General features: G+C 40.6%; 1 protein-coding gene across 2 annotated transcripts in view; it reads right to left on the reverse strand.

Moving 5' to 3' along the window:
* The window catches only part of MYH9 (myosin heavy chain 9), a 69,962-nt gene that overhangs the window by 22,110 nt on the left and 20,101 nt on the right, over positions 1 to 27,751 (reverse strand). For both annotated transcript variants that reach the window (XR_015286382.1, XM_086887349.1), the window contains exons 3-15: positions 26,952 to 27,108; positions 16,771 to 16,798; positions 15,944 to 16,037; positions 10,890 to 10,982; positions 10,128 to 10,191; positions 9,504 to 9,602; positions 8,494 to 8,637; positions 5,543 to 5,638; positions 4,343 to 4,461; positions 3,094 to 3,246; positions 1,744 to 1,917; positions 783 to 956; positions 98 to 212 (exon numbers count right to left, since the gene is read on the reverse strand). Coding sequence is in view for 1 of the 2 variants with exons in the window: in XM_086887349.1 (XP_086743475.1) it covers positions 98 to 212; positions 783 to 956; positions 1,744 to 1,917; positions 3,094 to 3,246; positions 4,343 to 4,461; positions 5,543 to 5,638; positions 8,494 to 8,637; positions 9,504 to 9,602; positions 10,128 to 10,191; positions 10,890 to 10,982; positions 15,944 to 16,037; positions 16,771 to 16,798; positions 26,952 to 27,108 (1,510 nt within the window). In the remaining variant the exon portion in view is untranslated. The remainder of the gene's footprint in view (positions 1 to 97; positions 213 to 782; positions 957 to 1,743; positions 1,918 to 3,093; positions 3,247 to 4,342; positions 4,462 to 5,542; positions 5,639 to 8,493; positions 8,638 to 9,503; positions 9,603 to 10,127; positions 10,192 to 10,889; positions 10,983 to 15,943; positions 16,038 to 16,770; positions 16,799 to 26,951; positions 27,109 to 27,751) is intronic.

Consider the following 27,751-nt stretch of genomic DNA (forward strand, 5'->3'; position numbering starts at 1 on the left):
TGGGAAAAAAGCAAAACAGTTCATCAAAGGCTTTTGATGCTCAAGCTCTTTCACACAAAAAAAGAGCAAACAAATTAAGTAAAGTTTAATCACATACCATCTTTCCACAGCTCAGACACAAACTTATCCGACGACTGGTGGAGAAGAGTAGCGATGTTATCATTCAGTGGATCCATGTTCTTCATCAGCCATTCATCTGCCTTGTAATCCACCTGGAGAAGATAAACACATCAAGAAGCTTTGAGAGCTGAGTGGGGGGCGATTTTCTGCAGCCCAAAATCCAACATCTGGCACAGTCTAAAAAAGTATCGCCAAGGTCTGCACAACAACAGATTACCCAACCATTCTTGGATTTGCCATCTATGTAAGCACACCTATGAATTTCCAGCCCTTACAAAAAGCTGCACATTCTGTCGGTAAATGGAATGGATTTGCAATGCTAGTGTGTATCATCCAGAGTGTGACACAAAAACCAGCTGCATCAGCATTTTTGGTGATGAAGTCTTGATGAAGGTTTCTGAGCAGTACCTCCAGCTCACCAAGTGACAGAGAACAAATTTAAATTTAAATTGCTGTCAATTTGACATGTCTTGATTTGAAAGTATAGATATAATTTGCAGGCAAATCTCCTTAGGCCCTGTTAGCTCCTCTGCAATGGAACACTTTCATGCCATCTTCTGATGGTGTCTCATAGGCAACCATTTCAGTAAGCAGACATTTCTAAGAAGCAGTGGTTTTGAATAAGCAGTCCAACCTTCACATTTTAGTTATTAATTCTTTACCTTGCCAGCATAATGTATGATACAGAAGTCAGCTTTGTCTTTCAGCTGTTTTGGCTTCTGAAATTTGGGGTGGGTGCCTTGTTCTTGAACAACTTTTTCCACAAAGCTTTTGTCTGTTGCTTTTGGGAACCAGCACTCTTCATCCAGGAGGGCCAGTATACCAGGAGGCCCAGCCTTAAAGAAAGGAAACATCAAAACATCATTAACTACATGACTACAACGATAATTAACACCTTTAGATGGCTAGAGGAGAAAAAAAAAGAATACCTAAGCATGATCTACATCATATTAACCTCTTGTGTGATACCAGTTAAACTACTTCCACTGAAATATAAATTGTTAATAGTTCTTCAATATCCTCATCTGAATTCTGACCATTATTATGAGAAAGTCTCTTCTGTGACATTTGTTTAGGTTGTTTTTTGGGAAAAGACATTTTTTAATACAGGAAATATTATTATACAGTTCTCTGAATATATTCAGGTGTCTAAATGCAAAAGGCTATAGCAGAAAGCTTCACAAACTAGTCCTTACTAATGGAACATCTATGAAATTTGTAAATTCTCAAGTTTCATTAGAGCAGAATGAAAGCAGCAGATATCATAGCTTCTCATCACACCTGTAGTTCAGTAAGGAAGTTCACACTACTTATGGCAAGCTACACATACATCTAGCACCATGCAGACCTACACAAAAGAGGACAATACAGTGAGAAGAAAAAGTGGCCAATTAGATCCATTTTCATGCAGTGTTTCCTACAGAACTGATACTAACAGCCTTAGTGGTGACACACTTTCAGACAAAGAAGAAACTCCTCACTCCTGTTTCTAATCACCTTACAGTGTCAGTAGAGGATTACAAAAGCTAGAGGGCCAGTTTCCAATCCAGGGGCAGAGATGGTGTCCTCAATGACAAAATCAGTGCAGCTATTTCCTGCTTGATGGTAAAACAACAAACTTACCGGCTTCTCTATGAGGTCAATGCAGGGCTGCAGGTCCAGGCCAAAGTCAATGAAATTCCACTCTATGCCCTCCCTCTGGTACTCCTCTTGCTCCAGAATGAACATGGTGTGGTTAAAGAGCTGCTGCAACTTCTCATTTGTGTAGTTAATACACAGTTGCTCAAAGGAGTTCAGCTAGTGAAGAAAAAGGTAGAAAGATGTTTGTGCAATTGGTTGTGAAGACACACCTAGCATTCTCTTAGCACAAAAGATCTTATCTGTGGCTCAGGAATCTAAGCTAGACTGGGGCGGACAGTCCACTGTCAATAACCCCTTTGGATATGAACTGCCTGTTCTGTCATGTGCCACTGCACACTGCTGCAATCCCTAGGGAAGTTCATACACATTGGTTCTCAGACTTTGCAAAAGAATGTTCAGCTGTAAACAGCAGAAGAGTTACTGCAGCTACTTAACCCAGGACAAGAAAGGACTCTGGTTTTCTCACAAATGCAGAGCCAGCAAGTCCTTTTCACAGGAAGACGAAGCAAGAGAAGCCTCAAGACAAATTCCTAAAAGCATGTTGACTGGAAAGTCCCTTTCTAATCCTTATATAAAATCAGAGCAAGGAAAGTGAGGGAAATTTTTTCAAAATTCTCAGATTTCTTCCAACAGTAAGGACACAGTTAATAACTCACAGTGCATTTTTACATTTGACCACACAATGTCAAAGGTTCTAAAGGAAGTCCTGTTCTAATGCCTCCATATTTAATAATTCCTAACTAAGTTATTTCTTTTACTCTTCTTTCCATGAGATCCAGCAACGGTGAAGCCAAAGGTATACCAATAAGAGGGGGAAGGAAACAAAAATACCCCCCAAAACCCAACCAACAAATGAAAAAAAAGCCCAAAGCAACCCAAACTTTTCTGTGCCTCAGTTTTCTCTTTCATTAAATTGGTCCAATTCATTTTGCAGCTGTTCATGAGCTAGACCCAGTGTAACATAACACAGGTTGACAGGAGCTGCCTTGCTGGGATAATGGCAGGATACTTCTATTTTGATGGCAGTCTGTGGCTGCTTCAGATAACAACGCAAACCACATCCTAGAGTTATTTCATAGAATCCCTTAACTGTTTGGCCTAAGAGTTCACTGTCATCTAGAGAAAGAGTTCACATTTCCCCTCTGTCCCATTTTCCCCACAGCTTTCCTTCAGCTCTTCCTCTCCTCCATTTATCTTGCACGAGACTTGATACCGATTCCCCTTTTTGTGGGCTTCACATCCTTTCCAAGAGTGTGTTATTTTCCAGTTGTAAAGCTATTTCCTTCTGCGGTCTTTGCTCCATATTAAACTGTGCTGAATGCACCTACTTACCTCAAAAATCTCAAAGCCAGCAATGTCAAGGATTCCAATGAAGGATGCACCTTGTCTCTTGGTCTTATCCAAAGCCTTGTTGATGCGCATAACCAGCCACCGGAACATCCGTTCATAAGTGGCTTTGGCCAGTGCTTCAATGGCAAAATCAGCCTAAACAGCAAACAGATAAACATCAAAAGTTGCATTACAAACCAAAGAAAGGCACAGATTACACTGTTTCGGGATCTAGCAGCACAGCTGTAGTCTGACATATTTCACTCCACCGGGAAATTAATTGAACAAGGCTTATTTCAGTTTATTCCAAATGAAAAGTAGATGGCATAGTGATATTCCATATACAAGAGCAAAGAATTTGTCTCTAAATTAGTGTGTCAAAACCAAATTTCAGGACCTTACTGCTGGAGGAAACAAGAGCTGGTACTAAAGACAGCAAAACTATGCCCAGTCATTCCCAAAGACTGTAGTAACATGGAGTATTTCATAGGCCCAAGGGGGAAATGAATTTAAATTCTTTAGTAACTTTGGATTTATGAAGCGCAATCCCTCCCTGCCACTACCCTACCCGTGGTTTGACACAAACACTATGTGTAGTAAGAGATTAAACATCAAAAGGGATAGGCAACATGGAAAGGCAACCTATGACTTTTTCCAGACTTCAATCTCTTACCAATCCTTTCCATGTTAGAGGGCCATGTTTCTTTATTCAGAGGATAATGCTGTGTTCATGAAGAAGACAGGTAATGAGTAAGCACAGGGGCTTGCTCCATTCAAGCAGGCCGTGAGCTCCTAGGCCAGGTTTCATTTACAGCACAACCAGCCAAGAGTGTTACAAATTCTCTGATCAATTCCAAGGGTGAGCAGCAAATTCTATCTTAGTAGCTGACCTACTCAAATATAGTTCTTTCTCTATTGCACCAACTTGAAAATGTCACCCTTGCATACCACATTGAAGTAACTCTCCAGAGACACCCAGTCACCAAAATTAGGGAATTTGTGTTCTCTTTCTTTTGGTTTGTTTTTTTTTTTTTTTGAATGAGAAGAAGTGCTAAGGGACAGGGCGAGTTCTATCTTTATACAGATTACATGAGCAAGCAATATATTAGGGTACAGTGTTCAGGTGTGCTTGCCATACGCTGCAATCATAAAGATGGTCAGTAAACACTACAGAAACCTCTGATATATTCATTAGCTGTGCAGCAGTAAGATTAGAGAGCAAAGTACTCATTAATTTTTTGAGAATGCCTACCTGCTCTTTGGTCTGAGCTTTCTGCACATAATCTCGTCCGACTTTGATGCGAGGAGTCAGGATACCTCTAGTGAAATCTGTCACGTTGATACCCAAAAGGTGAGACACCTTCTGGGCAGCTAAAGATGGTAAGAAGAAACAAAAAGATTCATGTTATTCTGGTTTTCTCACAGAAAGCAAGATAAAAAGAAAAACATTCCAACAACCGTCTTTAGAAAAGTCAGGAAACAGCTTACAAAAAAACATTAACTAAAGAACAGGTTGCTGAGACAAAATACCTTGCTAACAAAAAAAAAACAACTCCAAAACAACCTTCTTGCAACCCATACTACAGTTTACTGAGTTTCTCCAGAAGCCACTAGAGTACATTTGAATTAATAGTCTCATACAACTAAATTGTAACACAGAAGCTCTAGAAGGGTCATTGTCTGTAATCAATTTAAAAATACATTAGACAATGGATTTCTTAATCAAGCTAATTGCTCTGTCTTCATCTACTGATTAGTTTTTGAGTCAACTCTGTATTTCAGATTCAAGATCCAAAATCCAAACGGCTCACTCTCCTCCTTAAAATGACATTTAGAGCATATCTTAAATAATAACAGGCAGAAAACCTACTTAGTGATAAATTAGCAGCATTTGCAGTCCTGCAGTACATCTAACAATGAAGGTCTAAGAGTTAAGTCTTCCAACAAATAGTCTTCTCTCATGTGAAACATGGCACTATTTACACATTCAACAATGGGTAGGTGCAATTAAAGTATGTACACATGCTTTTACACCCACCATAAAACTACCCACCACCTTACTCTTACAGCTACCAGAATACCAAAGGCAGCAAAGAACATTCCTTAAAATCTGGTAATATAGGTTTGAAGGAGCAATTACTGTAGCTCGTTTAAAACACACACTCCACATATTCCAGTAATCCTTTTCATCTGTTCATCACGTGTACTTCCTGCCTAGCCCTGACACAAGAACACTGCCACATTCCTGCCCGTGGGTGGCTGCAAACACACGCCTGGCAGAACACTCTGTATTTATATGGAGCACACCAGCTCCTCTGACAAATAATTCACCCTGTGGAAAAACAGGACTCCAGCATTCCATACATACTGCAATACATTCTCCCACTTGTATGAACTTCCTGTGGGCTTTTTTGCTGCACTTTTCTTTGGTGTGGGGGACCAGATTGGTTACCTGTATTGTCTGGCATAGAAGCTTGGTCTGTATTACGCTCCTTCTTGAAGACGATGTTGCCAAGTTGAAGAACACCTGAGATAACCTTCAGCAGACCTTTTAAAATAGTAACAATAATAACAGCTCAGTATCAGACGTCACCAAAAGCCTTGATATGACCCAGTTATCTTTTCTAAAATGGTTAAGAGACTCATCTCAACATCCCAAAAATCCTTCTGAAATTTAGGAAAAAACCACCACAGGCTATTCCTCTAAATTACTCCCATTCAGGACGAAGGACTTGCCTTCTCATTCCTTTGCAAGACTCCACAGCCTAGAAATTTACCTGTTCTCAACATCTCTATTAAACAGCCAGAGACAGGACTGAGGGTTAAGTGCCACCTACAACATCTGTATGTTCTAATAAAACACTTTTTCTCTGCATGAGGGTCAAAACTCATGCAATGAATTTGATACTCAATTTTTCCCAACAGTTATTGCTGAACAAAAGAGAGAGACAGTTAAGAGTACAACCCAATTAAAGATTTTGTTTCTTTAACCCTGTAACACTTTCAGTTCCCTGACCAAGATCTGTAATCCTTATAAACATTATAATGTATAGAAGGCAGCAGGATGTTGGCGAAAGTGCCTGTACTGTAACTAATACTAATTATATGCTGAACCACCCCACCCCACTGCTAACGATGTATTCATACTCTTCAAATGATGCACAACAAGAAAGCCAAACCATCAGATGCCAAGACAGGGAAGATGGTGTCAATTCAGTTTTCACCATGTATCAATCAAAGCTCATTGCATAATAGCTTCCAGTTGCCTTGAGCAAAGTAAACTGCCAGTCACTGGAAGGGGATCTTGTAACAAAGATATTTTTTGTCCCCAATTTCTATTTGTTTATACTGACTTTGGCTGGGGTAGAATTTTCTTCACAGTAGCTGTTATGGAGCTTTGTTCTGGATTTCTGCTGGAAACAAGTCTTCGTAACACAGGGATGTTTTAGTTACTGCTGAGCAGTGCTTAGACAAAAGTCAAGGCCTTTTCTGCCTCACCCCACCAGTGAGAAGGCTGGGGGTGCACAAGAAGGCGGGAGAGAACACAGCCAGGACAGCAGACCCCAACTGACCCAAGGCATATTCCATACCACATGGCACCATGGTCAGCACATAAAGCTGAGAGAAGAAGGGAGTATGATAATGTTTGACTTCCCAAGTCACTGTGTGACTGTGCCCCGCTTCCCTGGGAATGGCGAAACACCTGCCTGCCCCTGGGAAGTGGTGAATTAATGCCTCATATTGCTGTGCTTCACTTACATGTGCAGCTTTTGCTATACCTGGTACACTGTCTATTTTGATCCATGGGTTTTCTCACTTTTACTATCTTAATTCTCTCTCCCATCCTACTGGGCAGGAGTGAGTGAGCAGCTGTGTAGGGCTCAGTTGCCAACTGGAGTTAAACCACAACACTATCACAAAAAGATTTGTTTAAAGAAAACATCCTTTTGATAAGAGAGTGAACAAAAGCTCCATATATGCTACATTAGGAGTAACAGAAAAGAAATATATGTTTGTGACTGTCACACTCCACTCTGCACTGGTGCAGCCTCACCTCAAGTCCTAGGCGCAGTTTTCAGTTTTGGGTGCCACAATATCAGAAAGATATAAAGCTACGAGGGAGTGTCCAAAGGATGGCTATGAAAATGGTGATAGGTCAAGAGAAAGCCATAGGAGGAGTGACTGAGGTCACTCGGTTGTTCAGTCTGGAGGAGACTGAAGGGGGACTTCACAGCAGCCTACAGCTTCCTCACAAGGGAAAGTGGAGGGCCAGGCAGCCATCTCTCTGGTGACCAATGAGAGGATCCAAGGGCACAGCATTAAGCTGTATCAGGGGAGGGTTAGGCTGAATCTTGGAAAAAAGGGCACTGGAACAGGCTCCTCAGCAAGTGTAAAACATTAAAGCTATTTTTCCTGTAATGCCTGAAACTAGTAACTCATCTACATGACAGCAAAGACATATCCTGGAGCATACATTAAAAACAACTCAAAAAACTGAGCACAGCAAGACACCCTGACTATGAGTTAGGCTACCATTTCTTTTATTTGGTTTAGGCAAATTTCTCTTCACCTCCACACAGAAGTTTCAGCTTCATATGATTCAGGATATCAAGAAATGTATTAAACTGTCAATAATAACAGCATGGATTTTAACAGCTGGACTGTAAAGAGCAGAAGGCACAGGTGAATAAATGTCCCCTTACAGCCACAAGAACTGCAGCCTTTAGCAGAGGAGGTGGTGACCTCAAACCACAACAGATGCTTGCTTGCTTCAGAGTAGAGAGTAACAGTCCTAGCTTTAGAAAACCATATACATTTCAAAAGTGTGACTTTGCAGAACACTGATTGCCAACCAGGGAGGCAGATCATGAATGAGAGAGCAGAGCTCTGGTGAATACGTATCACTGCGCTTTGTGCTGGCTGCGCGCAATTCTATTTTCACTGTCATGCTACTGTGCTCCCAGAATCAGACAATATTAATTTCTGATCAGCAGTTCAGTGTTAAGCTGGAAAGAAAGGCAATATGACCAGCCCATTCTAAAAAGGACTAATCCAGCAGTGGCTGGATCACATACTTTAGAGCCACTGCTAAAGGATAGTGGGAGCACACAAACCATGCCTTGCATAAGAGAATTTTCATATCTTGGATGTGTTTTTCATGAACTGAGTATACAAGCCTCAGACTGGGAACAAAAACAGTAAGCAGAAGCATGTTTTTATTAGCTGCTTTCTCTAAAGTTAACTGTATAACCTGAAACTGTGCAGGGGGAGCAGAAATAGACACAAGCAAAACAAAACCAACAAAATCCATAAACAAGCTAACAAATCAAACCAAAACAATCATCAGAACAAAAAAGCTCGAGGCATGGCCTGTTCCCCCTTTTATTCCCTGCATGTTCATACCTATCTGCTCTTCATCTGGGATGCCCATGATCTTCATTGCCTCCATGGTCTCCTGAAACATGTCTTTGTCTTGCTGACCTGGGATCGTGACATGCCCATTGGAAAGGAAGCGGTACTTGTTGTAAGGCTCCAGCAGCAGATCATCTTAGGAAAGAATTGAGAAAGAAATTGCTATGGATTTTCTTTTTTAACTGACAACAAGTTATCATTAATACCGAATTTCTGACTTGCATACACTACCAGCTCGTGGATGAATCTAGGATTAAGCCCAGTTTTACTTCAGGCTGAACATTTAATGTATTTTAGATAAACACAGAGTTTTTCTGTATTATTTCTTGCTATTCCTTCCTCTGGACTACTCCACCAAGGCAGTGGCACTCATCATTAGGACCTAAACCTGTAAAAAGCAGGGATTAACTTGAAAGTAAATTTCCCTTTAATTTCAGATACCTTATTTGTTTCAAGTCAGATGAAAGTTAACACATTAACTCTTGAAACAGTTGGAGCTATGAGAAAGTCCTCTCTTCCTGTCATTCCTACCAATCCAGTCACAGCTCTTGCACAACACCGACCCAGATTACCAGGCAAAAGTATTAAAACAAGGTGTGCTGGGATCCCAGACTGCTAGAGCTACTTAGAGGCTTGCAGATTTGCTCCACTCAGTTACAGGTTGTGCATCACAGCAGGACTATTCCTGCACTAGAATGGTTTACATCCTGCAAGACTAGACTAAACACGGGACAGTGATTTAGATAAGGAAGGGTGTAGAGTCATTGTTGGCAAGGAGACAAGTGCAGGAAGGAACCAGAGAAGCAAGTTTTCAGGAACTGAGACGTGCAGGGGGAGGGCAGACGGATGTATGAGTGCATAAAAGAAGTGGTGGAGAGCTGACCATATCCAAAAGGTAGAGAAGAAGGAACTGTGAATGAACAGGTCTTTGTCTACAAGTGTTCTGAATCCTCTGTTGTTGTAGTTATGGGATTCCCTCATCACAACACAATCATACTTACTCTTCAAATGCTCCCCTGCCCCAGAAAGCAGGTAGTAAAAGATGTGGAAGGTTCTCTCCTCTTTGGCCTGGCGAATTGCACGTGACTTCTCCAGCAGATCTTCAGAGAGTCAAGGCACATGACAGGACATATAAATCCCTTCCCCTTCTATGCCAGGAGAAAAAACTACCTGATGTTCTCCTCACACCAATTGTCAGGGGTATTGACTTAGCAATCATTATCAGTCAACAACCCATTGAGCTTCTGGTCTCAGCCTCAGCATCAGTCTCTGAATGATGACCATAGTAAGACACAAAAAAATAGTGGCCATCAATTCTGTCCACTTGCCTTGGACAGAAGCGAGAATGACTTATGAAATTCTACACCCCAAACTCATATTGCTGCAGCTTATGCTTGCATTTCATCTTTTAAGATTAGAATTCATTCATTCATTCAGAAAAGATCTGCACCATGATCACAAAATACTATTGAGGAAACGGGAGACTACAACAGTGATCTTGACAGCAGAAATTTAGAGTGCTTCCAGCTGCCTTCCCAACTTAAGTCAGCTGTGAAGAGACTGCTAGGTACCATTCCTAACACCTCTAGAGCCTCGAACCTTTCAAGGGGTTACAGAAAGGATACAGGTCTCGATATTGGCTCCAACAATGTAACCGTTGACATCAAAGTTGATTCTGATAAATTTGCCCTAAGAAGAAGACAACAGCATTAAAATTAGTATTATTTGTGTATGGTAACAACAGTACTAACAACAGATGTAAACCTTCTCTTTTTAATCCAGGAAAGGAAACTCCAAACAGGTCAGGCAGGTTTTAGGCAAAGCATAAGGTCAGCCAATAGGCAATGCCTGCTGATCACAACACCAACTGAACAAAAAAAGACACCAAGCACTTCCAGATACTTCTTTCATTGTGACAGCCTACAACTCACACTCACTATGTTTCAACCTAGATTTCCCACAACCTGGGTCCTTCCAATTTCACCTTCAATTTTAACTTCACAGTTGAACTTCCTTCAGTGTTACCATCAACCATTTTCATTTTGCTCCACCTTCTCCACCTGCATCTCAGATGTTGTCCAATGCTCTCAAGAGCAACCAAAATAAGGACGACTATTTGCTCTCTAGGATAAAACTGACTGTAATGATTACAACAAAAATCAGCACAGATGATCCTGGCACAGGGTCTGGTTCCTTCACTCTAGAGACCTAAAAGATATATTCTGGATAATTCACTGAATGAAATTAATTTCCCAGATTAATTTAAAGGAAGTCACTCAATTACTCTATCCCTGATAGCAATTCACCCAAAAGCAGAAAACTCTGCAAAGTGTAAAATACACTTTTGATGCACTTTCTGAATACACTCATGACATAGTAATACTCACAAATCTTGAGGAGTTGTCATTCTTTACTGTCTTGGCATTTCCAAAGGCCTCCAGGATGGGATTAGCCTGGAGCAACTGTCTCTCCAGTTCTCCCTAGAGAGAAATCCAAAATTAATAAAGTAGGTAGTGGTTCACTGCATTAACCTTGGGTCAAACCAGTGCTGCAGTTTCAATTCACACTGGTTTGGCATCTGTTGCAGAGGAGACATATTAAACACCTTAGGAGATGATCACTTAAACCTTCAAAGGAGACTCATTAGTTATCTGGGTTAAACAGAAATATTCATAAATAAGCCTTATTCCCTTACTCCCAGTGCGTCTTTCTGTTAGCAAGAAGCCCTTCAAAGCCACTTGGCTGTAACATCCTTCAGAATTCCCAGGGACAATGTGAAAATCATACCACCATCCAAGACCAGGCCCTCATCCCAGAAGTGCACTGCCACTGAGGCTGGAAGAGTGAGGTAAATCCTATCTTGCTGCTTAAAGACAGCTCTGAACACTGCACACTGCTACTACGATTAACAAGTTAGTCTGAAAAGGTCTAATGTTTTATAAAAACCAAACACAAAAAGCTTGCACTTTCCTAAGAGTCTACATCTTACAAAGTACAAACAAGCAAAAATCTCCTTTTAAGGAGGAACACACAAAAAAGAGAATTAGTGGTATCCCACAAACTGCATGATTGCTTGCATTCTGCTGCCATATTCACACACTCCTCCCCTCAAGGAACACAAAATGCTGGAATTCTAGAAAAAGAAATTTCAGAACTTTTATCTCTGCCCAGTACTAGACCATTGCAGCATATACACCTTTCCCTGCAGGCTCATGTGTCCCTAGCTCTTTTGAAAAATTACTTGTCCTCTGTGCTAAAAGCATGGAGTTCTCTATATTTCAAGATCAACTAGAAAGCTTCTGGAGACACAAAATTACAGTTTAGATTAATGTTTCTCTTTTTAGCAGTTATCAGTAAGTACTCAAGACTGCCTGTGCATAACAGATGGAAATGAAGTTTGATTTGTGAGAACTGGAATTTATGGGGAAACTATTTAAGGTTACTTCTAAAGGAAAATTGTTCCCATTTGTTCTCAAAGACAGATTAGTTCTTACACAGTGTCTCTAAAAATACAGGCAATAAAAAAAAGGGGAAGATATATGAGAAGCTGTACAATGAACTACAAGTCTTTATTTTTTACTTCCACGATCACATCACTTCACGCTTGCAAAGTGCAAGGGCCAAACAAGACCCCCAGCCCTGGTGGAACTGCACATACACAGAAGGAGCAGCTGCTGCAAACACCTTCATTCACTGTCAAGTAGATGCAACAAGGGGCTTAGCCCTGGTAAGGGAACCTGAGCTGGGACATCACCTGTCTCACAACAGACCCAGCACCCACTACAAGGAAAAAAAACCTTGAAACTAGAGTTCAGTCCTTGAAACTGTGATAGTCATATTTCCCCTTGTGTTCTACCACATGTACTGAAGTTGGAATGCTCTTCCCTCACACCATTCTTCTTCCCCATCTTGCAGTGCAGTCCTAGGCCTCTGTTTCTAACTGCAGTTTGTTACTATTCAAGTGAGAGATGACAGTAACACAGCACTTAAACCCAACTATGGAACAAGGAGGGAAGAGAAATCAGGCTTTGACATCAAATCTATTTTAATTATGTGGCTAAAAATAAAACCGAGACCATACTTAGCTAGACAAAGACTGGAAGTTTATGCAAGTCCACATACAATAGACCCTACTGTTACTTAGTACCTCAGGAAAAAGTGTCTTTAGTTTCAAGTAGGTGTTGGTAAATTGCAGTTTAGAAGTGATTACATCTCTTGAAACACCAAGGTAGCAATATGCATAGAGAATGCCAGCTTGGCCTCACAGCAACATGAAGTTCTGGGGAAAGGAAAATGCTGAAGAGTTGGTCAAATCACTGAGCTCTCCTGATTTGCCTCAGCATCATGACACAGTGGGAAAATCAGAGTTCTCAGCATGCCACAGTAACAGCATAAGACTAAGCGTCTGCAATTACTGTACCCATTCCTCACTGCATGCTGTCTTTGTCAAAAAGGCAATTCCATTATGTTTAAAATTTTTTTTAGTTTTTGGGTAGAGTGTGTTGGGGTTTTTTACTTTATATTTTGATAGCCACCTTTCACTGACGGAAGACTCTTCATTGTTTTTATACAATGGGTAATTTTGCAAAATCAAACCATTACAAGACAGAGCTGTCTATCACAAGCTTTCTAAAAATCTTAAGGTTCCTATCATTAAAATGCTGCCAATCTCCTGGCACCTGTAATTGCCATTCCTTGACCTGAAACAAATTTATTTAACACTTGGCATGCACTTGAAGTATGTGCAATATTCCTCGTGAAAACAGAAGCAGAAAAAGCTACTGGGTCTGTTAGTCTGTGGTTGGCAGTTCCCAACACTCTTCAGCATGCTCTCTTTCTACTGCTCTGAAATTACACCAATTTACAGCAACCAAAATCCTTGACATCTACCTTGTTCTCTGAAGTTTTTTGCATCTCCTGCACTTTTTGAAATGTTTTCTAAGCAAGATAGAATTTTTTTCAGCTATTTATTCTTGAAGAAATGCATCCAGAAATCACATGTACCTTTAAATGCATGCAATTTTAAAAAAATTATGGGGGAGGGTGTTTGCGTTTGTTCGGTTTGTTGTTTTGTTTTTTACACTTCAGGGATTTGCTTTTGTATTCTTCTCTGCAGTCATGTGAGAGATTACCAAATAACTAAATCCCAACACCAGTCAGTGGATGGGGGAAGGAGAATGATCATTTTTAACTGAAGTTTTGTTACAAATATTTAAATATTAGCTACTATTACCCACAAATTTCCAGTTAGATGCAAACACACATCTTGAAAAACCATTACATGATTTAAGAAGACAGTAGAGAAGCTGAAATTAAATATGGGAAAACAGTGATTTCAACTTCCATAAATAGAGGTTTCAACAAATGAAAAAAAAATGTTTCTATAATTAGATTTTGAACACCCCTCAAAAGGAGCCTTAGTGTGCTCAGAAGTCACACCATGCAGGTAGAAGCTTATTTAGCTGAATATACTAATACACTGGGAATGGTGGAATTCATCACTACCTCCAAAACAAGTGAGATGGAGTTAAAGAATATGTTTAATAAAACTGATTTTGCCCTGATACGTGGAAAAACTCCAGTTTACATCCAAAAGCTCATGGTAAAGAAAGTACCGCTACTTTCTATAATATCCTTCATTAAAATCTGAGTCTAAAGGCAAAATTCCTTCATGACCACCATACGCGAGATCCTCAAAAAATTAAACATATTCATCTTCATAAACTCTTATATTCTGATTCCAAGTTTGCTCTGTAAAGAAGTGTTGCGGAGAGCACTCACTGCTGATTAACAAAGGCTTCAGCTCTAAATCCCCTCTGGTAAGGTCAGTTCAGCCACAAAACGTGGGGAGCAGGACTTTTTGAAAAAATCAAAACTTAGGAAAAAAAATTAAATATCAAACTTGAGCAAATCTCCAACCAGTCCAACTTAGGACTGTTTTATTCTCCTAAGCAGACTGCCTGTCCTGCTTTGGCAGTTCAAATTTTACTCATGGACAAGCAGTGGAAGAATACTTAACTAAACCCCATGATTCTATTTTCCACACTTAAAAAAAAAGAAAAAGGGAGAATGTTTCTAAATACAGCTACTGACAGACCATGGAAAAAGCCTTCATATGTCTAAAGTTTTGGCACATACAACTTTTTTTTTGGTAGAATTCCAGAACTTAGTTACTACTATGTGCATGCACACACACAGTGTGCCTTGAATGCAGAAATGACTTTTTATTTATACACTCTACATGCATTAGACATGCCTACACATTAAACTACTATAGGAAAACTTATGTAGAGATGCAGTGGACACACCTGGCACTTGGCTTTCATTAATGAACATTTCCAATGTGTTCAGATCTGGCTAACAAGCCCACAGTCCTAAAACACCCTGATTAAACACTTAACTACATCAATCTTACTAGGAACACCACACACACTATATGTTTAAGATTCCAGGAAAGCCTTGTCCGGTCCTATTGCCCTGGAGGAATACTTCTAGAATGGTATGTATCTGGGAAAATCCTGCAAGAAAAACCTTAAAGGCAAACTAGTATTGAGCACAATTCACAAGTATTCTTGATATCACTACAGTCTTCAACTGAACATCCTTACAAAAAGATTACTGTGCACCACACAAAAAAAAAAATAAAAAATTGTGAATTGTCTATGGATTTGCTTTAGCTGCAGAAAGTGATATTGGTGTGGAGTGAAAAGCTGCTCAAAAAAATCACACAATGGGACAGAAAACGCATTCCTGGTGCAGAACGTGCAGTAAACGTGCAGCTCACCTACGAGGATACAACTGAAGAATTCGGCAATAGTCCATCGGGGGAGAGGGAGGGGGAAAAAAATATAAGTGAGACATCTTTAAAGTCCTCCCACCATCATCACCACCCTCCTCTCATGTGCTGCTAACAGTTGGCTGTTTTCCCCCCTTTTAATGATTTCCTATCATTTCTAAGTTTTCAGCTGATGTCCACTAGCCTATCAATGTATTCTCCCGTTTTGAGACAGAACATGTAATGGCCAGACCTAGTCTATAATGGTACAGAAGAAATGAGACAACTCCTCCACAGAAGGATCAGTTTTAAACTGTCTAGATTGGTTATAAGAAATACATCCATGTGAAAAAACATCAGTACAGGTGGTGCATTTGTAGCAGATCTTGGCCCATGCACTTGCCCACAAATCCAAGGGGCTGTGGATGAGTTTACGCGCACTGTAGATCCACCGAATTCAAAGGAGTTATGACTTTGAACAGTGTTCCCTGACTTGCAATTTTTGACAGACTTAGTGTTTCATAGTTCACTGACCACCTCAGTCCCATGACAGATGTTAACATCTAAGCTTCTGCTGAGCAATATGTCTTTTACCAATATTAGCCAGTATATATTTAGTGTCCAAAGTCAGCAGAGAAATAAAGCATCGTTAAACCTAGGTCTTACCTGGTCTTTTTTGGACTTATGCGAGGAAGCAACATGAGCCAGATACTGAATGACCTTCTTGGTGTTCTCTGTTTTACCAGCTCCAGATTCACCTCTAGAAAGAAAAATCTGCAGGTTATCCATAAACAAGATGTAAGGCGACATTATCATATTTCTAATACCAAAAGGGCTACCAACATCCTTAACTGCATTCTGGCCATTGCAGCACCTCCCTTAAAACCAAGGGAAAAAAGTTGGGCTGCAGCTGGACTGCAACATGGAAGGCAATAAAGAACTACACTTTCTAGTCACTTGGATACAAAGACTGTCAAGTGGCTGAGGAATAGCTTGGAGGCTGCTGTAGAGGTTGGGGTGAAAGGTAAGGAAGTAAATCTTTCAAACGGAACCCTCCTGACAGCAAGAAGAAACACATCAATTCCTTAAGCATGGCTGAGGGCCAATCAATTTTACTGTGTCTAGAAGACAAACTGCTGCATCAAGAGTATCTGTTACTCTATCAGCCTCATCAGTATGCATGTACTTAAATGTAACAGCTGCATCAAATCTGAAGGATCACTCCAAGCCTTTTCCATTGACAAAGCTGTATTTCTTTAGTAGTTTGAGCACAGGGGCTGTTTCAAATCCACCCTTCCCCCATTCATTAGAAATATTATTTTGAAGAAGGAATTATATATCGGAGGAACTGTACTGGGACTTTCCTTGACTCTCCATTATTACCTAATTCTGTAATTCCACCACCAGCACTTAACATTAAGAGAGTCCTTCCACCAAGAACGTAAAAACACAAATTTTGACATGCAGACAAACTGACAATTGGAAATACTCACGTGCAAAGGATGGACTGATCCTCTCGATCTAGAAAAAAGTTTAAAAGAGTAGTCAGACTAGAACTCTGAAAGTAAATTTCTCTGACAGAATGAAATTAATACCAAAGACACCAGGAACTAGTAAACACTGACAAGTATCTTCAGAGACAAAGCCCAGTAACCCCTTCTCTAGCAAGACACTCACGTCCTACTGTATGCCAAACAATAATGGCACCACAGCAGTTTAGTTTTCTTCATCCAGAAGGAATATTATTTGCATTACAATTTTTCTACAAACACTACAGAAGTCTCCTAGTGAATGATGCTTTACCACACAGCTACAGTGTGATGTGCATCTACTTGTTCTTCAGCCCCTATTACAGTAGGCCCATACTGAATTACAAAAGTTATCAGCAGAACAGTGAAAATGGAAGAGGTAGGAGAAAAGTGGGACAGCAACTGTTACAAATCCCAAAGTGTCTAAGATTCACATCAAATAGATGCTTTCAGACTAAAACAAACACTGGAGGCTCAGTGACAAAATATTTGTTGCTTATTTTACATAGACTGGACCCATAAACTAAAAACACTGCACAGCAGCCTGCATCCTATACAGCTGATTGTTTAAGGCACCATCCCCTATTGTATTAACACAGCAGTTAGTAACAATAGAAACCTTTTCTTTTCCATGTTGACATTCCAGCAGACATACTAATGCCTGTGTTCAACTCCCAGCTGTGGATATCTTTCCAGTTACAGAACTTAATTCATGCAGCCCATTCACCACTATCTTCTCCCACATCTTTAATCTCCTGTCAGCATTCATCTATGATTCCACTTCATTACACACAGTCCTGACCAGTCCTTCCACCACACCTTCATCCCACAGCTCCTGCACATGCTCCACCAATTCTGCCCTGCTTTACTTTCATCCCTGCACCCCACCCTGTGCCCAGCTACCCCCAAACCATGTTCCATACCATTCCTTCACACCACCAGGAATGAGCTGGGAGCACTAGGAAGACTGGAGAGTGCCCGTGTGTACACCATAACAGCCTCAGTAGCTTGTAGTCATCACAGAGACAGTGAAACATGGAAGAGGTGGGCACAGCAAGTCATTGACTGATAGCCCACAAGAGCCACTGGGGCACTCAAAACACACTCTGCCACCAAACTCAAAATCCCCATTAGGCTGGTTTTTTTTTTTTTGGTTTGACATTAGGTGTGTGTTTGTTTTTAAATCAAGACCAGAGGTACTCCCAAATTATTCAGTCTGAGAAGCTCAGTAACACAGCAGCAGTTAGATTTCATTCAGACATTGCCACTTTCCTTTTTCCATTCACTGCACTGGACTAACATCTACTCTTTAAAGAGAGAGAAAGAAAGCCTCAAACATCCATAACAGTATGCAATTCACTGGATCTCTCCTTATTTTTTTTTCAGTAATTAGTGACCGCCGACAGTATGTTTATGTGACTATCTCCACATTTTAGCTACTGGTTCTTTCTATTCTTTATCCTCATAGCTTAGAGAAACCAAGCACACTCAGTATTCTTCCCACCAGACAGTACTTAAATGATATAATTAAATCACCATTCAAGTTGTTTTGTGCAAGATAAAGAGACTGAGCTGTAATTAGGGAAGGCTTTCTAGTCTGATAGATTTCAAGTACCTGAAATCTCTTTCTGTACCTTTAAATACTGCTGCTGCAAGTGCATTTAGCATTTCAGTACTAATGTCATGAATGCCACATTCATCATGAAAAATCTCCCATACACCCAGTTTGCACATATTTTTGTGAAATAAGGAAAGCTGGCAAACCAAACAGGTTTGAGATTCCATCTTAAAACATTCTGAAGCCAATAATGGAAGCATTAGGTTCACATGCTACATATACGCAGCTCCTGCTCTTAAGCGTCTTTACTGGAAACTGGTTGTATGTACATGAGCACAAAAAATGAGAGGAAAACAATCTGCTTTTTTCCTGTTATAACTCAGAATATTACCTGTCATTACCCTGCTAATACTGTTCTCAGAAAGAGCTGACCAGCCCCAAGCCTGGAAGAAGGAAAGCAGAAGAAAATTGCGACTCAAACAGTTTTAGACCAGCCAATTCTTAAGCCTTCAAAACTAGATACTGCAGCTTTACTTAAATTGCATATTCATTTTTTCAAGTGCTGAATTTATTCACTGCCTTTGAGATACACACTCCTTTAGCTGAAGGCCAGGCCAAGAGTAGATGTTAGCCAGCTCCAAAGACCTCACACATTCAGGTTCCCAGTGGGTCAAGGGCTCACCAGGCACATGCCAGCCCTCTGCATGACTGGGCACTTTGAGGGTGGATCAGGGGAATAACTAATGACTCATTTATGGATTGCCTAAGGAAATGTATTCTTTGGTAGTACAACACCTGAGTACAATTCTGCACCACAAAGCAGGTATGTGAAAGGACAAGACCGTGCCTCTGAATAACATCTGACTTTCAAAAGCTTGAATAAAAACAAACAGTTCACTTGTCCAAAAGAGGTTATGCTCACATTCAGGTACTAGAGAGGCTCTTCTAAGAAGTTATCTGAGAGAAAGAAAAAAAAATTAAAAAGAGAACTCTAAACAAGGTGCTCCTTATTGCTGCTATCCAGCTCTGATCCTGGAATTATGAGGGCTTCTCAAACAGGCAGTGGAGCCCCAGGCACTTGAATAGCACCTGCCTTCCCATTTCCATCTTAGAGATGATCCAGCAAAAAGAATACCAGTAAGCAGACAGATAAACTGACTGCCCAACAGAAAAAGAGATGATCAACATCAGACAATAACACCAAGCAGCTCTTTGGCACTGAATACTTCTCGATCCTGCCAAGTTTTCTCATACTTGATTGAGAAATTCTCTCCAGCCTTCTTCCAGTAAGGCAAGGTAGCCACAGCACCCTGGATTGACCTTAAGGAGTCTCAAAGGGGCAAGCACAGGATTTTCCCCCACCTCAACACAAAGCAAGGTATTGAAAGGTGGTCAGGCAGGAAAAGTCACAGACGGTGTTTGAAATCCTCTTGGCATGAAGCTTTCCTCCCCCAACATACTTTTCTGGTGGCCCACTGCAGCTGCCTTAGTCTCCTCTGCTTTAAGTCAGCAGGAACGTACCTGCGAGTGCAGGCAAGTCTCCGGGAGCACGCAGACACTGCCATAAAAGGCAACATTCCTGTTTGCAATCCGGGGGAAATTCTTTCCCAGGACTGCAAAGCAGCAGTCATTGGGATAGCTGGAATTCTTCTAATTGTGTATAGACAGACAACTCAAATAATGTGTTGAGCAACAGGAAACTGGAGCCGACCAAAGGGGCAGAGAGCTAACACATCCAACGCATAACTCATAGATACTCTTCAAATTAAGAACAGTTTCAAATGCCAATATTCGTTCTCCATATGATACTAACTTGTGCTATCATGAATCAGAATTCAGTTGTCCAGGCAAGAGGCCACCTCCACCTCCCCCCCTTTTTTTTTTTCAAAGCATCATTCAACATGGGCGTACTGCACTACTTCAGTCAGCACTTGCCTTTACTTCATTGTCAGTTGTGCAAGCAACCTATTCAGCAAAAGAGAATGTGCTGGGTACCATAAACTCAGTTGCTTATAATAACACAATCAAGAAATGCCTGATTAAAAGAAATTTGCACCTGCTTTTCAATCCTGAACAGAGTCACTTATTAAAAACAATCCAGAATAACAACTCATTTGTTAATTATAGCAACAGTTCTGTATTTCAAACCAGCTGACAAGGAAAGCTTTTTATCTGGGCTCTTCTTCAGCTCTCATCACCATAGTATTCAAGTGATCACAAGACACAGCAGCCTCAAACATCCAGAAATTCAGGAAGCAAAATATCCTTCAAATTTAAACTATACAGCAGTATGGTATAATAAGATCAGTAGATTAATTTTACTACGTAAAAAAACCCCATAGTATGTAACTTATTCTTGACTTTCTTTAGTCTAAGAATAAAAGACTGCATTTAGACTGCTGACTGCTTCAGCTTACATTAAAAACTTCAACCAAAATTTCTTTTCACAAAAAGAGACATCTTTGTACATAGAAAGTACTCAACCAAATATACTACTGCAAAACAACAGATGTGAATGAATGCTGAACTGCTGTGGTCAAATATATTGGCATAATTGATAAATTAATACAGCTTCAAAGTCTTGAATTTTGTTTTCAAATGTTTTGGGATGGGAGAAGAAAAAGGCTAGGAGGCTAGAAGAGAATGTGCAATTTAAGCTCTACATCTCAGTTGCAGAACATCCTACCAGGCCTTTATCACCCACTTCCTCTGCATGAGTGACTCTCGCTTCAAGCCTGTTCATCTCCATAAAAGGAGAAGTAATATAGCATTCACACAATGGTGACATCACCTCTGCAGCTAAGAGGAAGTGGAGCTGAAAGGCAAAGGCTTGGCTTGCAGTCCCCTGCCTATAGCTGACTCATTAAGGCTAAAAGCTTAACCAAGCTCAGGGTACCACCCACCTCCTAACCACGGGCGTCTGGCAGCCCAGCCCTCCGCGTTCCCGTTACTGCGCTGCTCCCCAGCACCCGCTGCATGCCTGCAGCCCAACCTGGGCTGGGCTGGCCAAGCTACACAGCTGACCTAAAGCAAGAATTACTCTGAAATGCATCTAAGTGCTTCGACCACGCAGTAGTTTCACAGCTCTTTACTGCCTCCTCGAACTTCTCTTCCTACATCAACATAATTTTTACATCCCATGCCGTGTCCTTTCCTCAGGGTTCTTAACACAGCAGGGGCCGCAGGGACCCGACACACTGTGCTACACCGAACAACCCCACTGGCATCAGACCTAATCAGGTACATTCACTGTGCTGCTTTAACCTACATGCTGGCTTGAATGGGATCAAAAACACTCCAGGGGAACAGCAGAACAGAGCCCAAGAACCAGTTTTTGCACTGTCATCTAAAGAACATACTACAGAGAAGTTTCAAAATGCTAACAACTATCATCAAGTACAAAAAGAAAAAGAAAAGAGAAATCAAATGAAGGAGAAACATAGCATATCCAAGACAGCTCTCAACAATAGGGCTTCAAAGTGTTTAAGAAAAAAAAATCAAACATGAGAAACTTGAGTTGGCAGGAATACTCTAGTACCAAAATTCAGCTCTGCGTTAGCTGAAGTTTGAAAACAGTTACAAGGAGAAAAGTAAATTTCATTTTTCAAAATGAAACGTATCCTACAGTGTCAAATGCAAATATTTATTCCCTCAAGACATTTTTGGACTAGAGCCCATATCTCCCCTTCTCTAGCACTCCTTAACTGGATCTGGAGATAGCAGAAAACACGTTGTATGCTGTAATTTTAGGTTATGCAAACGTTTATGAAGTCCTGACAGAAAAGAAAAACTAGTATACAGCCTGCAAAAAGCTCAGGCAGCTCATGATATTAAAACAGTGAACTGCAGGGAGACTGACAACTGGGGCTGAACCATTACATAAGTGACTGCCAGAGAACTCCTGCTCTGGTTTACAGGAATGAAGCAAAAAAGGGTGTGGTAACTTACTAAAAAACAAGTGGGCAACCAGACTCTTTTTTAGCTCCCTATTCTCATGAAAACCGCATCTCAGGACACAGATTTTTAGAGCTGCATTTAGAAATCTCAAGTAATTCAAAGCATGTAAAACATTTCTTCAGGAAATTAGAAACAATGTACATATTTTCTTGCCATTTGCATCAAAACAAATATCCTCTGTAACTAGCATCCAAATTTCATGTTGCCCTTTGCATGAGAAACTTGAACAAATCTGGAAAACACACTTGTGAAACCACAGGCTGTTCTTTTAGGTTTTAATGGAAATTGAATTTGACCTTTACATGCAACTTGAAAGAGACATGTGTGCCTTCACCTAATCAGAGCAGGTCTCAATTGAGATGCACTGACAGAATAGAATATAGAAAAGAAAGATGCTCTTTGGGGTAGTAGCGCATTATACAGTGCGGCACAGCAGCCCCATGTTAAGAAGCAAGCTGAGAAATTATTTGGCAGCAAGTTAAAACAGAAGTGTTCTGCTAGTTTGTAAACTTAGAGAAACATGCAAACATTTAAGAATTACAAACAAAACATCTGAAGGTCTATATTCTGCAGATCTAGATGACTGTCTTTTGTGAAAATCACAAGTGGTCCCAAGGTGTATGTGAGGATCTGCAAAGCAAGTGATTTGTCTTACAACATGTAACACTGCGCTTCCTCCCTTACTGTAACAAGGTCACTAAAAATCATGAAGTTACTGTGCTTCAGAAATTTTTTTAAACACCAAACCCAGGGACTACCTAACTTCCAAGTGAACACCAGAACAGTTCTGGCTGCACAGGCTCATTGCAGACTAATCCATCAAGGTCAAGGAGGGTTTAACCATTGCTCAATGATTTTCAGTTTTGTTAGGTGAAACATTAGGAGCCCTCAGGTGATGTGGAGAAAACTGGATAAGAAAAGAGATGGAACACATTCATTAGCTAAGTGCTGTCTATTCCCTCTCCTACCCATCTTAGTTGAAGAGGTCCAAGTTTTGTAGATCAGAATAGTCATACTGACCTAACCTATTACAGAAGTTTCAGATACTCTTCAGGACATTAAAACAGATACCATCCTCCAGATACCAATGAAATTTCTATCTTCTATCACTATCTGACACAGAAGTTCTCCATGTGTGTTCCAAATAGACAAACAGGTGCTGTTTAACAGCTTTAAAAAACGTTTTTCTAAATTGAGGCCCTGGAGGCTGTGAATTGGGGTAAAGAATGTACCTCTTCGGTATACATCTGCTGCATTAGAATAATGATTTGTTTGCTCAAGACACCACTCCACTTGCAGGCACTGTGTTTCAATCTTCAGCACCAGAAGAATAATTTTTCTGAAAGCAGATCTCAGTCTTCTGGCATCCAGGTTACCCAGGGACCAGAAACATTAAGACAAATGGTTGTTTTCTCTAAAAGCAAAATTTTACACTTTTTTGAGGGTTCTTTTCTTGAAGCACAGGAAGTCTCTCCAGGTAATACACAGCAAAATAATGTTTTCATCTCATTTCTGAGAGTCACAGTCTTGGGTCTGAGAGAGAAGCGGGGAAAAAACCCAGTAACAACAAACTGCCCACTCTGAACATATCCTTCACCATTTTATTTCTTCAACAAAGTACTTCTAGTGAAAATTAACAAAAACCAAAATAATCTCTTGGAATATCTAAGCGCCCTGGCATTTCTGTCAATGAAGTAACCAGAAGATACAAAAAGAAGGCCAAAGCTCACCCACAGTGCATCAGCACAGATACCTGAAAAGGGTTAAATAGTTTGTGGATTAGCAGAGGTTGGAACAAAACTCTCATCTTCCTCTCCCTTCCTGATGAACTATCCCTTTGAAAGCCTTGCTTATTCGAATACCATAAGTTGACTGAAAACCAACAAATAAAATAAAAAAAATCTGAGCCCAAATCAATTAACACGCAAAGCTTTTCCACACGGTCAGCTTAAGAGATAACTATACCCCGTGCTGACAGAAATCAGAGTCAAGTCAGCTTGCTATCCTCCTCCAGGCCATGAAGGATTCCCAGTCTTCAGGGCTCTGAAAGTAACCTAGGGAAGGCAGCCTAATCCTAAATGCCTCTGGCTCATGTGGAGCACCCGACCCTTTCATCTTCTATTCTCTGTACAGATTCCTGCCATACCACTGGCTGCTGCACCAAACCTCCCCCACCACTGAGCAAAACCGAGAAAGTGGAATAGGAATGTTGCTTTCCATTCCCCTCGAGGCTAGCCAGGACTAGAGACACTGCAACAACCTACTACTCACCCTCACTCCCAGTAGCAGACACTGGAATGCTACTGCTACCCTCTGAAACAAGGAAATAAGGCAATAAAAAACCCTTAAACAATCTCTAGAGGGTCTTGCAGCACACAAAGGTGCCTGTGAAGCCACACAGAAAACTCTCCAAACCCAGTTAAATAGATCAAGGCAGGCTAGCTAAAGCTAATTGGGAATGATGTCACATCAACAAGCATTCCAAAAAGTCAGCAATAAGGTATCTTAAACTAGGCAAAGAGCTGGGGTAAACCTCTACACTGTCAATACTGCTGAGAATACAGCATAGCTAGAATTGTTCTGGGAAAGGTAAACACTCCAGAAGACCTCATAGCAACTTTCCCATGCTTGGAAAACGGAGGCAGGGCTTCTCCAGCTTTGTACAACAAAGCAAGTCAAGTCTGGGACTTCCAAGTTTTAGACATCATCCAAGCAGTGGTCTGACAGACCTCCTCTTTTCAACAGGAAAGAAAATACCCACATAGATTAATCACTACCCCTGAACCACCATCAGACCAAGGTCACCTCTCCCCTGATGCAGATTTGAACTTTTTGGTATCTTCTGTCACATACTGATACACTTGGCATGGATGAAGGACAAGATGCAGGCACGTGCACTTTCAAGTATAAGGGCAATAGACCTTTTCAATCTCCTCACAACACTGACAAAGAAACTGTTTCTGATTCTATGTAGAAAAGATGTCTTTCTAGGGAACAGGAACTTTGGTACAGTTAAGTCAATAGCTTGTTTAACAAAAATACAAATTAGTGCTTGAGCTAACAAGGAAGAGGAAATGAAGAGAAGGAAGTAATAAAAGAAGGAAAAGTGTAATGAGGCATATGGACAACATTCTGCCATGCATAATACAGGTGGAGCAATTGTTCTTGACCATCATGGCAGATCCAGTCTTTCTCTAGGGGAAGTGAGATCCTTTAGAGGTCCAGGTGCATGGGTTTTTATCTTCTGGATACAGCATTCATTTCAGAGTAACACACCAGCAGTACATCTGTATTTCTTTGATACCTGCCACATCTTCAACAAATTGCCACCAATGACTGCCAACAGTCCACTTCAGCATGTCTGTGTGCTGACCCCTCTCCATCCTAGGCTTTTATAAACACAGATCAACTGATCCATCACATTAGCTCACCCCTGTACTCTGCATGGCACCAAGATTTAGCAAACTTTATCAGCTTTCTCCACACCAAGTTTGTTGGAAGCCACTAGGACAGGTGAGTGGATAGAGGTTTTCTTTCTTTCTTTCCACTCCGGGAATCTGTATTATTATAGTCCTCCTATGCTTGGAGGTGCAAGTGGAAGCAAGGGCAGGTGAAAAGCAGAACTCAAACTGAGACTAATGAGAATTTTAAAGCATGATTTTATTATATCTGGACTTTGTTCAAAAATGTGAGGCTAGTGACAAGATCTAGGAGGAACAAAGACCTTAATCATTTCTAGGCATCAAAAAATAAGGGAGCAGTAACATTCATAAAGGCAGGCCAAATCGAACTGTCCTTTACACCCTTTAAACCTTACAAAATGTGCCTCCTCAGAAAACCCAGGTACAAACAGGAAGTAAAGCACAAAATACCTCCATACCTGAACCTCTCCAAGCATCACACTTGCCACCACTGACTCTCTGAAAGACCTCTCAGAATCAGGAATATGCACAGGGCATTCAGAGTACCATATTTAGAAGGTCTTAAGCAATAAACAGGTAGCAGATAATATCCATAGTACTCTTGATTCACAGTTGTATAATGTGAAGTGAAATGGGTCTATCCACTTCTTTTATTCCATGAGAAGGCAACAGATATACTTAATATTTTCTGGCAGTGAGTTTTATTAACAAAGTAAGAATATAAGCAAAACAAGTCTTGACAGTAAAGCTACCACTGACCACCACACTTTGAAATATAGGTTATACTAAGCTTGCTCCCCCCCAACCAGATTGTGCAACTGGATTTTAAGTTGGCTTTTGTTACAAGCCTCTCTATCAAACAATACACATACCTGTCCACCTACAGCTACCTCAGTTCATAGGCTCATCACCAAGATGGAAAATTTTCTACCTCAGTTCTCATTGCCTACTTCTCTGAACCCCATACATTCACACCAGCCTGGTCTTTATGTCAAATTTAGCTCTCACCAGACTTTTTATAAGGTTCTTCAATCCACTAGACCAGGAGAAAGCTATTCACCTGAACACAAAAGCTGGAACCAAGTAGTGTGTGTAAGCAAGGACAATAGTGCCTTTTGATAGCAGTGAGTTGTTGTTCTCCTGCAGTGTTTTGACTGCAACCTTGGTTTGTAATTTCAACAAGAGTCATTATCTCAGTCAGCACTCACCTTGCATCATGCTCCTGTAGGCTGTGTCTGTGATGGCATAGATATGAGGGGGCATTTCATGTCTCTTTTTGCCTTTGTACATCTCCACTATTTCTTCTGAGTATATGGGCAGGTTCTTGTAAGGATTGATTACCACGCAGAACAGGCCTGAGTAGGTCTAGAAAGAAAACACCCCGGCAAATAGAGACAGAAATTAAAAATGTTGCATATTTGCATATTTTAACAGTAAATTACTTGGAAAAACAAACAAATCAAACAGTGCTTTTTAAAGTACTTCTTCCAGTGATGCCATATGGCATGCTTCCCACTAAGCAATATTAAAATCTAAGGAACAGCTAAAGTCCTATAACCTTGAGCAGTACTCAACTTTTCCAAGTGTGCACTGAGCATCAGCTGGCCCATCAGTCAAGCTGATATCACTGGCTCCCCAGCTGATTAACAGTCCACTAGGACTGGCTTTTCTTCCTTTCAAACTTCCCATATTCAAAGTCAAGTGCCATTTCATTATCTAATGTAGGCGCTTAGCTCCAAAATGCATACATTTTACGTTCTGCCTCATGCTTGATATGGACTTCTCTAGTAAATGATCACTAAACAAAATAAAACCCCAAGCCAAAATAGGTACAAAAATAAAAATAAGATGAATGTACTCCTGAGAGGTTTTCAAGACTGCTGGACTATGCCTAAGGCAGTGCTATCCTGTTCTGAATGGGAAGCTGGATTAGATGGCCTCCTGAGCCTGAACCCTCCAAGCCTCAACACTTTCATGATTTATAATGTAGTATGACTAGAACTAGATT

Source organism: Cyanistes caeruleus, chromosome 4 (genome assembly GCF_971803275.1).
Source record: "Cyanistes caeruleus chromosome 4, bCyaCae1.hap1.1, whole genome shotgun sequence".
NCBI lineage: Eukaryota > Metazoa > Chordata > Aves > Passeriformes > Paridae > Cyanistes > Cyanistes caeruleus.